The 14,739-nt window shown below is 37.0% G+C and overlaps 1 protein-coding gene across 2 annotated transcripts; it reads left to right on the forward strand.

Annotated features, from left to right (window-relative positions):
• Window positions 1-576: 576 nt before the first annotated feature.
• LOC306894089 (uncharacterized protein) lies at window positions 577-13,314 on the forward strand. Of its 2 annotated transcripts, XM_079456331.1 has the most exons (4): window positions 577-627; window positions 10,842-11,063; window positions 11,210-11,558; window positions 11,926-13,314. In XM_079456331.1, the coding sequence occupies exons 2-4, from the start codon at window positions 10,896-10,898 to the stop codon at window positions 12,831-12,833; spliced, it is 1,425 nt and encodes a 474-aa protein (XP_079312457.1). In that variant the 5' UTR covers window positions 577-627; window positions 10,842-10,895; the 3' UTR covers window positions 12,834-13,314. The 2 variants fall into 2 exon arrangements, with proteins under 2 accessions (XP_079312457.1, XP_079312456.1); XM_079456330.1 differs by lacking the exon at window positions 577-627 and having other exon boundaries at window positions 10,573-11,063; window positions 11,926-13,199.
• The last annotated feature ends 1,425 nt before the right edge of the window (window positions 13,315-14,739 follow it).

The raw sequence follows: 14,739 nt of genomic DNA on the forward strand, positions 1-14,739 counted from the left end.
CTCTTTCTACAGCCGACAGATTTCTGTGATGAAATCATCAACATCCAGCATGGACAGATCAGTTCCTACTGACATGGTCTGTGCCGTCAACATCTAAACACAAAGCACACTGAAAACACGCTTTTTACACTCATGAAAACACCAAAGAGAGAAAATCTAATTGATATGAACATGCAGTGCTAGATTTTTGTCTTTCTTATTTCTTTAGTGGGTGTATCGGCGGACTACAGAGCTGGAGTGAAGACACAGCACACTTCGATCTTCCTAAAAATCTAGGAACAGGGTTCTTACAAAGTTATTCAGAACTATTGATTTAGGCTTTTAAACATCCAGCATAGTACACCAAGCCACTGAAGCGCAAATCGAGTCGCTCTATTATTTCTCGTGTTGCGTGTCTTTCAACAAAACCACGTAAATATTAAATACACAGAAGTAATTGATAAGATAATGGCGAGTCATAATAAAAAAATAGAACGTGCTGGATTTCTTAATTAATCTAACGTTGGGTGTATTGTGTCTCCAGTCCGGCAGGTGGCGCTCTCCTGCATTTTAATCCGCCGATAAAAACACTAAAGTACGAAAGACAACTATTAAGCGCTGCGTGAACATGTCACTTTTCTCTCTTCAGTGTTTGTAGACGAGGCTGAATCCAGCTTCTTATTCGCAGTTTCTTATTGACGCTATCCGTTCCACCTTAAAAACGCGAAGCATCCGCTTTTCCAGTTTCTTATTCACGCGTAGCTTAGGGATCATCTCGCGTTTCTCTTCTTTTACGTTTTTAAAATAAAAACGTTTGTGTGTGTGCGCGCGTGCGCGTGTGTGTGCGTGTGCGCGTGTGTGTGTGCGCGCGCGTGTGTGTGTGTGTGTGTGTGTGTGTGTGTGAGCGAGAGTGCACAGATGATGGGATGCTGCTTGCTGTCTAAGTCATGACATGCTGAATGCCCCTTGGATGAACGTGAACTTCACGTGGAACCTCCATCACCCACTCCCCTTGCCATTCTCTATATTACTTTGATAGGACAGTTTTTTAGGCAGCCTATCTCCACAAAGAATATTAATCATATCCAAAAGTACCTACATGTTTGTAAGTGCAATATTCTAGTGCAGAGCCTGCAATACGGTTGATGCATAATTAAGTAAATTACGTGTATATTTGTAAAAAGCATAGTATAAACCGTTTTGTAATACTTTGCATATCTATAATTAACTGTACATCTAATGTAAATTAATTATTTTCATCATTGATGTATTTTATTGTTATTCTATATATATATATTTTCTCCATTTCCTGTGTTTGTCTATACTGTATTTTTTCATTCTGAGCTCCTGAAAGCACAACACGTTGCATGTCTGTGTGTGCACAATTGGAAAATAAAGCTTATTCTAATTTTTTTCTGATCCACTGCTCTTATACAATTTATTATACTCTTGTTGGTCTAAGCCATTGCTTATATTACTGCTATGCAGTTACATGTATATAGATTTATGTAAACTTGTTTGAAAATGTGTTTTTGTACAAGCATGGCTTTGATGGTGCGTTAAAAGTTCCACAGCTAGGTTATACCTTGTCTTGATGTCTACCGTCAAAACAGACAGTTTTACTCTAGTATTATGGGGTTATTGGGACATTATGAGGTGCTACATCTCGAGAACCTTCAAGGGTGCGTTAAAAGTTCCACATAAGGTCTATACCCAGTATCCTTGACTACCACCTAGCCAAAAAGCAGACATTTTTACTGTAGCATTTTTAAGTTATGGACCCATGAATTCTGCATATCTTACAGTACTCTTCATTGCACCTATGGGACATTTTGAGGTACTACATCTCGAGAACCTTTAAGGATGCGTTAAATGTTCTATATATAGGTTATACCCGGTATCCTTGACTACCACCTAGCCAAAAAGCAGACAATTTTACTGTAGCATTTTGGAGTTATTGACCCCTGAAGTTGGCATATTTCAGTACTCTTCAATCGGCAAATGCACCTATGGGACATTTTGAGGTACTACATCTCGAGAACCTTTAAGGATGCGTTAAAAGTTCTACATATAGGTTATACCCAGTATCCTTGACTACCACCTAGCCAAAAAGCAGACAATTTTACTGTAGCATTTTGGAGTTATTGACCCATGAATTCTGCATATTTCACAGTACTCTTCAATGGACCGTTGCACCTATGGGACATTTTGAGGTGCTACATCTCGAGAACCTTTAAGGATGCGTTAAATGTTCTACATATAGGTTATACCCAGTATCCTTGACTACCACCTAGCCAAAAAGCAGACAATTTTACTGTAGCATTTTGGAGTTATTGACCCCTGAAGTTGGCATATCTCACAGTACTCTTCAATCGGCAAATGCACCTATGGGACATTTTGAGGTGCTACATCTCGAGAACCTTTAAGGATGCTTTAAAAGTTCAACATAAGGGTTATACCCAGTATCATTGACTACCACCTATCCAAAAAGCAGACAATTTTACTGTAGCATTTTGGAGTTATTGACCCCTGAAGTTGGCATATCTCACAGTACTCTTCAATCGGCAAATGCACCTATGGGACATTTTGAGGTAATACATCTCGAGAACCTTTAAGGATGCGTTAAATGTTCTACATATAGGTTATACCCAGTATCCTTGACTACCACCTAGCCAAAAAGCAGACAATTTTACTGTAGCATTTTGGAGTTATTGACCCATGAATTCTGCATATTTCACAGTACTCTTCAATGGACCGTTGCACCTATGGGACATTTTGAGGTGCTACATCTCGAGAACCTTTAAGGATGCGTTAAATGTTCTACATATAGGTTATACCCAGTATCCTTGACTACCACCTAGCCAAAAAGCAGACAATTTTACTGTAGCATTTTGGAGTTATTGACCCCTGAAGTTGGCATATCTCACAGTACTCTTCAATCGGCAAATGCACCTATGGGACATTTTGAGGTACTACATCTCGAGAACCTTTAAGGATGCGTTAAAAGTTCCACAGAAGGGTCATACCCAGTATCCTTGACTACCACCTAGCCAAAAAACAGACATTTTTACTGTAGAATTTTGGAGTTATTGACCCCTGAAGTTGGCATTTTTCAGTACTCTTCAATCGGCAAATGCACCTATGGGACATTTTGAGGTGCTACATCTCGAGAACCTTTAAGGATGCTTTAAAAGTTCAACATAAGGGTTATACCCAGTATCATTGACTACCACCTATCCAAAAAGCAGACAATTTTACTGTAGCATTTTGGAGTTATTGACCCCTGAAGTTGGCATATCTCACAGTACTCTTCAATCGGCAAATGCACCTATGGGACATTTTGAGGTAATACATCTCGAGAACCTTTAAGGATGCGTTAAATGTTCTACATATAGGTTATACCCAGTATCCTTGACTACCACCTGGCCAAAAAGCAGACAATTTTACTGTAGCATTTTGGAGTTATTGACCCCTGAAGTTGGCATATTTCACAGTACTCTTCAACAGGCCAATGTCAATGGTTAATACAAAGGCAGGGATGATTCTGTCGCTGTCCAAGGTGCTGCAAATTATATCACAAAAATGTTTAAAAAACTCATCATTATCCAAAATAATTCTGTTTATATTATGAGTCATTGATGATGTTATCATTATTTTTAATTTTATATTATCCTACTGCACATAAAAACATACTTTTTACATTATAAAACATGTCAAAAATGTGAATATAATTATTGGACTATGGCTAATATTTACATAAACATTTATGCATTTTGCAGACACTTTTATCTATTTTAAAGCGACCTATAGTGCACTTATAGCGCTGAGCTACAGGAAAGTTAATTTTAATAATTTAATTTTTAACATAATATTAATAAAAAAAGAATACTTTACAATATGGTGCTGTTAGTTAACATCACCTAAATTGATTAGCTAACATTAACAAAAAATTTGCATCATTGTTTTATTAATTATAATGTTTCTGTTACTCATGCCAGAAACCTTATTCGTATTAGCTTGTGGTGCATTATTAATGTTAGCAAACAATATTTTATCATATTCATTTATTAGTAAATGCTGAAATTTACATGAATTAATATTGTAAATATAGTAGTTGTTGATATAATGTTTATATAATTTGTTTATAATTCTTTAATCACTACAATAATTTAGACTTTAAGCTGTCTGTTATTTATATATTTATTTTATTATAAATTGCAGTACCTATATTTTGAAGGATTGGGTTAAGCCGCAAATACGAACTTCGAGTCTGATTCATAGTTTTATAGTTCATGCAAGTGTGATGAATAGGTCACCGGAGGTATGATTGATGGACACGCCCCTTAATTTGAAGGACTGGACATGGTTAATTCAATTAGTGGTTACAGCTGATACGGGAGGAGAGGTGTGCTGATCTCTACCTCTCTTATACTTCGTGCTGTTGTTACACAGGCAAGTGGTAAGCACGGACATTATGCTCAGAAAAAGGCTTAAATCTTCGTCACAAAGGACTTGAACATTCGTAAGAAAGATTCAAAGACTATTTCCCTTTCTCGCAGCATGCAGCCAACGAGGTATAGTGTTTTATTTGTTTGTATTTTGTGTCAGTAAAATGCCATTACATCTGTTGCACAGGCTTTGCTTTTGCTTTTGCTTTGTGTCAAGCTAATGTTAGATTTCTGTATCTTATTTTGTTTTCACGGTAGAAATGGAGAATTTGAGTCCTCAATTAAACCAGTAGCAAGAGAACCACTTGTGTTAATAGAAGTTGTAGATTGTTTTCATTGTTAGTTTGTCTGTTAATGCATTGTTAACAAATTGCACCTCATTGTAAAGTGTTTCCATTTATTTGATTGCATATGCTTGCCATTATAAATAATCAAAATAAGAATTATTAAGAAAGTGCTTTATAAATAATACAGGACATAAATTACATTGATAAATAAAGTTTATTTGTAATATGCCTTTTTAAATTTTCTTTGTTGCATGCCTTGACATTATCTGTCCCCATATGTTTAATCATCTGAAGTCTTTGTGGGACGCTGGCGTGATCACTAGTCACCTCATGATGAGCATCCCGAGGTAAAAGTTTGAGAAATGGAAAATACTTAAGTGTTGATGCTGTCTTAGTATTTTTTGCTGTTCATAACTTTCAACTAAACGGTAATATTACAATTTAATCCGCTAAACTGCAAGGTTACAAGATCCATTATGTAAATGTTTGGCTACAGAGAGGACTTCAGTGTAGATCAAAACTGGTACAGTGTCTGACCTAAATCGAGAAAGTGACTTATTAATTTTAAAAAGGAGTTAGCTGAACTTTTAGAAATTTGCTGTGTACTGGGTCACTTAAACATTATTTAGTGAGCCTATGAAACCAATGAAACATTGTTGTATAGGTTTAGTTTTCTTTTTCAGTGCTGCAGCTGTTCTTAAGGTGAAATATATTTTATGCTGATTTGTTTTATTTTTACTTTTCTTAAGCTGTATCGGTTTATATGAATCACAAGAATCACCACGCATTACTAAGGTTTGAAAATTTATTCTGCATCCTTTCAACAGTAAGTAAGAACTTTTTTCAACAATTTCTGTACTGTTCTTCAGACATTTTTCAGTGGAAATTACATATTAAACATTAAAGGTAAACTTTTCAAAGATACATTACCCTTGTATTATGTAATCATGAGGAGAGCTAATTAAGCTGTTTTGCTCATAATGATCATTCCTGCATTGTAGGCAGTCTTCAGTCTTCCAGTTCTTTCTGGGTATTTTCATCTTCACAAAATGAAAAGACATGAACATAATTAGTTATTTTACGATCATGTACATGTAAAAAATATATATATTTTGTCTGTTTTCGATGGAAATGAACTGGCAAATTTTCCCTTTAATGTCTTCCTTTCACTTTTACTAGTGCGTCTTCGAAATGTGAAGCCTGTGGAATGATCTATTTGGCCAGACACTTCCACCTTAACCAGGACACAGTCTGCATCTTTGGCAGGTTCCTCAACTGTGCACAACGGGGAAATTTTCAACTGGCCTTTCCTTGCCAGAATGGACACAATTTCTTTCTTGACTGATACTGAATAGCTTTATTATACGAAAATGCCAGAACACAGTTGCTAATTTGACAGAGTTTTTCTGAAAGCATGTCTGTCCAGCCAGCTTTAAGCATTCTATATCCTTGTCTTTTGCATGGTTTTATTCCGTTCCACTCATCTTTTGACAGCTGTATTTGTAATTCAGGGGGGCACTGCTGAGACTGTTAATCTCCTTCTGTACAAGACGTATGCTTTTGTTCATCCTCCTCCCCCCCCCCCCCTTCCTTTTCAATGTCACCAGACTGTGGTGAATCAAGATTCCTAAAGTTAAGTTTTGTCCCCCTGTAATGGTAAACTTGTCTTTTTTTGTGGAGCAGTCAGGACACAGTCATGGTGAAATCACTTTTATGTCTTCAATGCTCTTGTATCCTACACACTTTGGGTGAAACCAATCTTTACACCTGTCACACTGGGCATATGGTTTGTCCAAGGTGTTTGGTAGCTTGCAGACACAATATAGAGGTTTAGAAGAAACAGATTCCACTGAACTGGAATGCTCAGCCTTATTAGGGAAAAAAACTAATAAATTACTTCATATTGCACAATATATTGACTACTCTCAAGCATATTTAAGGAATATCAGTATTCTACTCGGTTATGTCCGTACTTAAATTTGAAATTACTACAAAGTTTAAATATGTGAGGTAATGCATCGAGATAGCTGTATCCCAATTATGTGTTAGGAATATCTAGAGAACAACATAGCTGTCCCCAGACACCTGTGTCTTGGTAAGGAGTATTGAAGAAGTACTGAAAGACTGTCCATTAGACCGGAGTTCTGCTAATTCTGTGAAAATGTTTTCCTCACTCACAGACACATACCGTATCTGTTAACAATGAACATAGTTACAATACAGGTTAAGACTGCATTAAAAACTGTGTGCCCCCAAACAAAAACACCCACAGTCATCTATTAAACAATCTTAACAGATACCTTTCCAAACACATTGAACCTGCAACAACAAAACTAAATAAATGAATGTTTGCACGCAAGAATATTATAAAATGTTGATAGATCATTGTAAACAAGTACTGCCAATAAAACAATAGTAGACCTACTAACGTTAAGCCACACACCATGTATAAAGATAGCCTATATTTTCAATACATAAACAAATGTATGCAGAAATTAATTTGCTTACCTGTAAACATCCTTAGACGTCTTGCGATGGGGTCCTAGCTGTCAAACATTTTAGTCCAGGTAGGCATACGTTTAAGTTTTTTTTGTAGTCAGTTTAATTGTACTATTTTACCAACGCAATTACAGTCACACTATAGTTGGGATTGCACATACCTATGTATATGCATAGGATAAAGCAAGTTAAGACACTTTGGAAAAAAGCGTCTGCCAACTACATACATTTTAATGTAATCACGCATTTATTCATATAAAGGTCTTTAAACTATTAAGACGAGATTGAAAAATGGTTGCATTGATACGTCCAGTATGTTGACAGTTTCTGGCTGTGGGTAGCAGTTTCGTCTGGTAGGCTGCGTCGGAATCTTTCAGACAGCGCACCAGTATTAACTTCTCTTTCGTCCTTGAATGAACAAAACAGGCAAGATTATGCCAGAAAGCACATTTTGTATTCTGAAGTATTAAATGAATACAAAGAGTTATGAAAATAGTAAGCACATTAGACCTGCTTAGGGCTGCAGTTCTTAAAGGGGCTGCGTTGTTAAACCTACTGTTAAGTCACTTATGTTAATATAAAAAAAGGGAATCAATGTGATTTAGATGCTTAAAGAGTATTCTACCACCTTTTTCAATATTTAGAAATAAAGACTGTAGTGTTTAAGAACTTAATTGTGACCCTGGACAACATAACCAGTCTAATGGGTAAATGTCTTGTTTTACAAATTACGCCTTGAATTAATGTATGGTTGTTAGGATAGGACAATATCTGGCTGAGAAACTTTATTTGTGAATAATGATATTACCAGAATAAATGTAATTGATATTGTATTTTTAAGGCATTCTAATTCTTAATAGCCATTTCAGCACCTTGGGCATTGATAGAAATCACCTTATCCCCTGCACATTGAACGCTAAAACTAAAAGTCTGCTTTCTGGCATGTTGGTAGACAAATAGACATGGTATAACACAGCTCTGGAACATTTAACATTTATCCTCAAAGACAGTTGAGATATGGCACCCCAAAATGTGCTAAAAGTGCAACCGCCATTGTACCGTTTTGTGAGATATGCCAAACGTGAGATTCACGGGTCCATAACCTAAAAATGCTACAGTAAACATGTCTTTTTTTTGGCTAGGTGGTAGTCAAGGATACTGGGTATAACCTATATGTAGAACTTTTAACGCACCCTTAAAGGTTTTCGAGATGTAGCACCTCAAAATGTCCCATAGGTGCAACGGCCCATTGAAGAGTACTGTGAAATATGCCAACTTCAAGGGTCAATAACTCCAAAATGCTACAGTAAAAATGTCTGCTTTTTGGATAGGTGGTAGTCAATGATACTGGGTATAACCCTTATGTTGAACTTTTAAAGCATCCTTAAAGGTTCTCGAGATGTAGTACCTCAAAATGTCCCATAGGTGCATTTGCCGATTGAAGAGTACTGTGAGATATGCCAACTTCAGGGGTCAATAACTCCAAAATGCTACAGTTAAATTGTCTGCTTTTTGCTAGGTGGTAGTCAAGGATACTGGGTATAACCTATATATAGAACTTTTTACGCATCCTTAAAGGTTCTCGAGATGTAGTACCTCAAAATGTCCCATAGGTGCATTTGCCGATTGAAGAGTACTGTGAGATATGCCAACTTCAGGGGTCAATAACTCCAAAATGCTACAGTAAAATTGTCTGCTTTTTGGCTAGGTGGTAGTCAAGGATACTGGGTATAACCTATATGTAGAACATTTAACGCATCCTTAAAGGTTCTCGAGATGTAGCACCTCAAAATGTCCCATAGGTGCAACGGTCCATTGAAGAGTACTGTGAAATATGCAGAATTCATGGGTCCATAACTTCAAAATGCTAGAGTAAAATTGTCTGCTTTTTGGCCAGGGGGTAGTCAAGGATACTGGGTATAACCTATATGTAGAACTTTTAACGCATCCTTAAAGGTTCTCGAGATGTATTACCTCAAAATGTCCCATAGGTGCATTTGCCGATTGAAGAGTACTGTGAAATATGCAGAATTCATGGGTCAATAACTCCAAAATGCTACAGTAAAATTGTCTGCTTTTTGGCCAGGGGGTAGTCAAGGATACTGGGTATAACCTATATGTAGAACATTTAACGCATCCTTAAAGGTTCTCGAGATGTAGTACCTCAAAATGTCCCATAGGTGCAACGGTCCATTGAAGAGTACTGTGAAATATGCAGAATTCATGGGTCAATAACTCCAAAATGCTACAGTAAAATTGTCTGCTTTTTGGCTAGGTGGTAGTCAAGGATACTGGGTATAACCTATATGTAGAACATTTAACGCATCCTTAAAGGTTCTCGAGATGTAGCACCTCAAAATGTCCCATAGGTGCAACGGTCCATTGAAGAGTACTGTGAAATATGCAGAATTCATGGGTCCATAACTCCAAAATGCTACAGTAAAATTGTCTGCTTTTTGGCTAGGTGGTAGTCAAGGATACCGGGTATAACCTATATATAGAACATTTAACGCATCCTTAAAGGTTCTCGAGATGTAGTACCTCAAAATGTCCCATAGGTGCAATGAAGAGTACTGTAAGATATGCAGAATTCATGGGTCCATAACTTAAAAATGCTACAGTAAAAATGTCTGCTTTTTGGCTAGGTGGTAGTCAAGGATACTGGGTATAGACCTTATGTGGAACTTTTAACGCACCCTTAAAGGTTCTCGAGATGTAGCACCTCATAATGTCCCAATAACCCCATAATACTAGAGTAAAACTGTCTGTTTTGACGGTAGACATCAAGACAAGGTATAACCTAGCTGTGGAACTTTTAACGCACCATCAAAGCCATGCTTGTACAAAAACACATTTTCAAACAAGTTTACATAAATCTATATACATGTAACTGCATAGCAGTAATATACGCAATGGCTTAGACCAACAAGAGTATAATAAATTGTATAAGAGCAGTGGATCAGAAAAAAATTAGAATAAGCTTTATTTTCCAATTGTGCACACACAGACATGCAACGTGTTGTGGTTTCAGGAGCTCAGAAAAAATACAGTATAGACAAACACAGGAAATGGAAAAAATATATATATATAGAATAACAATAAAATACATCAATGATGAAAATAATTAATTTACATTAGATGTACAGTTAATTATAGATATGCAAAGTATTACAAAACGGTTTATACTATGCTTTTTACAAATATACACGTTATTTACTTAATTATGCATAAACCGTATTGCAGGCTCTGCACTAGAATATTGCACTTACAAACATGTAGGTACTTTTGGATATGATTAAAAACTGTCCTATCAAAGTAATATAGAGAATGGCAAGGGGAGTGGGTGATGGAGGTTCCACGTGAAGTTCACGTTCATCCAAGGGGCATTCAGCATGTCATGACTTAGACAGCAAGCAGCATCCCATCATCTGTGCACTCTCGCTCACACACACACACGCGCACACGCACACACACACAAACGTTTTTATTTTAAAAACGTAAAAGAAGAGAAACGCGAGATGATCCCTAAGCTACGCGTGAATAAGAAACTGGAAAAGCGGATGCTTCGCGTTTTTAAGGTGGAACGGATAGCGTCAATAAGAAACTGCGAATAAGAAGCTGGATTCAGCCTCGTTGTTTGTAGTGTAAACAGAGTGTTGTCTGTGTGCATTGTTGCGTTAAGATGTTGACGTCGACGTCACATTCGGGCGTGATGTGCTGTAAATCAGTAGGAACTGATCTGTCCATGCTGGATATTGATGATTTCATCACAGAAATCTGTCGGCTGAAGAAAGAGGTGGCGTTACTGGAGGAAAAGCTGAGGGCAAGAGGAGATGAACTCAACACGGAGGTTTGGACACATTAAGCATCATTAACCCCAATCACTGACTGTTTTCATTCATGTCAAACCAAATCAATGTATATAAAGCTTAGTCGCTACTGTTGCTAACTGCTCACTTGTGCTCGTGATGTGTGATGTTTATTTTATGTTGTTAGACTGTGGTAAAGGTTGAGACCTTCCCCACAGACGCTCAGGAGACGGCGTGTGACAGCAATCTCACCTTGACTCAGGATGAATCTACTGATAACACCACAGAGTCTCTGGATTCTGTCTGTAATGCTGGAGAACTGCACACTAAACCAATGAAGATGTGTTCTGTCAAACTGATGGACTGCAGGAAACTGATGGAGATAAAAACAGAACTCATAGTAAAGGTAGAAGAAACTAATAATGGTTTGTTTTCTTCTGTGAAACTCCTAAACTGCGGGGACAAGATGGAGATACAAACTGAATCAACAGCAGAGGAACTTAACGCTGATGTGGATGATGATTTTATTCTTTCAGGTATGTTTCTTCTGTTGTCTTTTCACAATATTTCACTGTCATGTGAGTTTTTGTCATGGAGGATGTTTTTTTGTCGCTAATGTCACAAACATACTGAAACGTTTCTTATATTCTGTCCTGACTAGTTTATGGTGCTTCTGAGTTAGTGACTTCATTGATTCATTTGGATTCGGACTGTTCATATTTGTTCATATGTTCTGTGTGCGGTCACTCTTCTATTCTCAAGATAAATTCTTAAAGGATTAATTTTGGTTATACTATGAAGTTCCTCTGTATGAATATGATCATATTTAAAATGGACTGACAGCTTTATTTATTGAAAATTACACATAAATTCCCCCTCTTATTACGCTTGCGTTCATTTCAGATGAAAGCAGTGATTCGTGTTGTGATGGAGAAACAGCCTCTACATCAAAACAGCGACTGACAACGCAAACTTGTTCCTGCATCGCCTGTGGAAAGACATTCAGTTCACAGAAACATTTAGAGACACATGAGAGAAAACACACAGAACAGAAACTCTTCACCTGCACCAGATGTAACGTCAGCTTTCCTACCTTACAAGAGAAGAAACTTAATTCACAAGAGCACAGAGAAAAGAATCAGTTTCACTGTGAGCAGTGTGGGAAGTATTTTGTCTCCTCTTCAAGTCTGAACATCCACATGAGGACACACAGTGAAGGAAAGCCTTTCAACTGCAGTGAATGTGACAAATATTTCAGAACCAAAGGAAATCTTGCTACTCATAAGAAAATTCACAAGAAAATGGTAAAACCACACAAGTGTCCTCACTGTGAGTGGAGATTTAGGTACTTGTTCCTTCTGACGAACCATATGCGATTACACAAGGATGAAAGACCGTATCAGTGCAGTGAATGTGGAAAAACCTTTGAGCAGTCGTATGATCTAAAGTCACACCAAAAAATACACACCAAAATCTATCAATGTTCCCACTGTGATAAACGATTCCTTAAAAAATCAAATCTGATGATCCATGAGAGAATTCACACTGGAGAGAAACCTCACATCTGCTCTTACTGTGGAAAGTGCTTTTCTAATCCATCTAATTTCAGAGATCACCAGAGAATTCACACTGGAGAGAAACCTTATCACTGCAGCGCTTGTGGAACGAGTTTCAGTCGATTGGACACTCTAGTAAAACATAGGAGAATTCATACGGGAGAGAAACCTTATAAATGTTGTCAGTGTGACAAGATGTTTGCTCGATCAGATGCCCTGAAAACCCATCAGAAAGTTCATACTGGAGAGAATTAGAAGGAACACGCTGAAGAACAAACTGTACTAGAATCATCATAGAGTCTTACTATTAAACAGTATCTACCTGTTGTTTTGTGAGATTTTCTGCAATCTATGTAGCTATCAGTTTGAATTGGTCAAGTAGGGTCTTTCGCTGCAAGTCATGTCAGTTATTTTTGTCATGTATGAACTAAAAATGATGTTTGTCAACTGTCATCACTCATCAGTTTAATGGCAATTTCAAGTTCTGGATTCACATTTAAAACTAACTTTGTGACCATTACAATAAACGGTAAAGTTTTGTATAGATGAAGAACAGAGAGATAAAGAAAAATATTTTCTTTCTTGAGTGAAAGTGATAAACAGCAGGAACATGATGGAGATAAAAACAGAACCCATAAAGGAACCACAGATCGATGAAGACGAGAATCATGATGATGATGATTTTATCCCTTTATGTGTCTATCATTTTTTAATGTTGTTGCAATGAATGTATATATTTTGTAAACTACCAGAAATGTGTAGACTAATGAGATTTTAGTATAATAATAAAATATTTTAAATTTATAATATTACGGGGGTCAATAGGGATATGATATCATAATTATTAATAATGTCTGGGACCCCATCATATTCTCAGACCAGTTCTGGTGTCACCAACCTTTTAGTAACACATAAAAAAATGATTTCAAGAACAAAAGTTGTGGCAAAACAAAAATAGGCTTGTTCATATTTTATGCACGAAACAACGCTATTTTTGTTTTCTGTGGCTGCTGTGACAGCTTTAACGGCGAAAATTCTTTATGAAATTCCACTTTTTAACCATTATCAGTAAAATTTTCTAACATAAAGCAAATACTAAATCTCTCACTGTAATGGAGCCCTCCATGGCAACGTAAAGAAAAAGGTGAATATTTCTGTGTGGAATGATTAGTTTGTGGGCGGGGCTAATGCACACAAAGTAATGGTCACATGATCATTGTTAAATCTGTGTCACACAGAAGCGGTGGATCAGTAGTGCACTGCATATGAGGGACATTTGAAACACAATTTTGTTTGTTCTGTGTAAATTTGAAAAAAAAAAGATGCAGAATCTCGATTTATCCTCTTGTTTTCCATGTTCAAAGTTTGAGAAAATGCAAATTGAAAGACATTTTTAATGCTAATGTGTGTATTTCAGATGAGAGCGGTGTTTCATGTTGTAGTGGAGGAACGGCCTCTACATCAAAACAGGGACTGACAGCACAGACGCTTTCCTGAAAACACACAAAACAGAAACTCTTCACTTGCACCAGATATAACATCAGCTTTCCTACCTTACACGAGAGGAGACGTCAGTCAAATGTGCACAGACAGAAGCATCACTGTGAGGTGTCTGAAGCAACATTTGCTTGTACACAGCAATGAGAGGCCGCATCAGTGCATTGAATGTGGAAAATCCTTTAAGCAAGCAGGTTCTTTACAGAGACATCAAAATGTACACATTGAAGAGATACTCTATCAGTGTTCACACTGGGATACATGTTTCTGTCATAAAGCTAATCTGATAACTCATCAGAGAACACACACTGGAAAGTAAACCTTTCCTTTGCTCTCACTGTGGAAAGAGCTTTGCACAACGATGTCATTTCAAAGTTCATCAGAGAGTTCTCACTGTAGAAAAACCTTGTCAGTGCAGTGTTTGCGGAAGAGTTATAGACGGCTGTACAATATTAAGAAACATCAGAAAACTCATACTGTCTGGGGACCTTACCAATGGTCTCGGTGTCACAAGCCATTGACTTCATTCAATCCATCAGAGTCCAGTACTAAAATGCCTAAGTCAGATACCAACCATTGTTATTGTAAGTCATGAGTAGGCCTATTTGCTAATGAAATAAAACAAGCGCCAAGTGTGCTTAGACAAGGCTTTGTTTTTATTGTA

The sequence above is a fragment of the Barbatula barbatula genome (genome assembly GCF_947034865.1).
Source record: "Barbatula barbatula genome assembly, chromosome: 5".
Taxonomy (NCBI): Eukaryota; Metazoa; Chordata; class Actinopteri; order Cypriniformes; family Nemacheilidae; genus Barbatula; species Barbatula barbatula.

Bases quoted from the DNA above. Each gene is read 5' to 3' on its own strand.
- LOC306894089 (XM_079456331.1), top strand. From the start codon at position 10,896: ATGTTGACGTCGACGTCACATTCGGGCGTGATGTGCTGTAAATCAGTA. The intron at 11,064-11,209 runs GTTTGGACACAT...TTATGTTGTTAG, and splicing joins GAGATGAACTCAACACGGAG to ACTGTGGTAAAGGTTGAGAC. The intron at 11,559-11,925 runs GTATGTTTCTTC...CGTTCATTTCAG, and splicing joins TGATGATTTTATTCTTTCAG to ATGAAAGCAGTGATTCGTGT.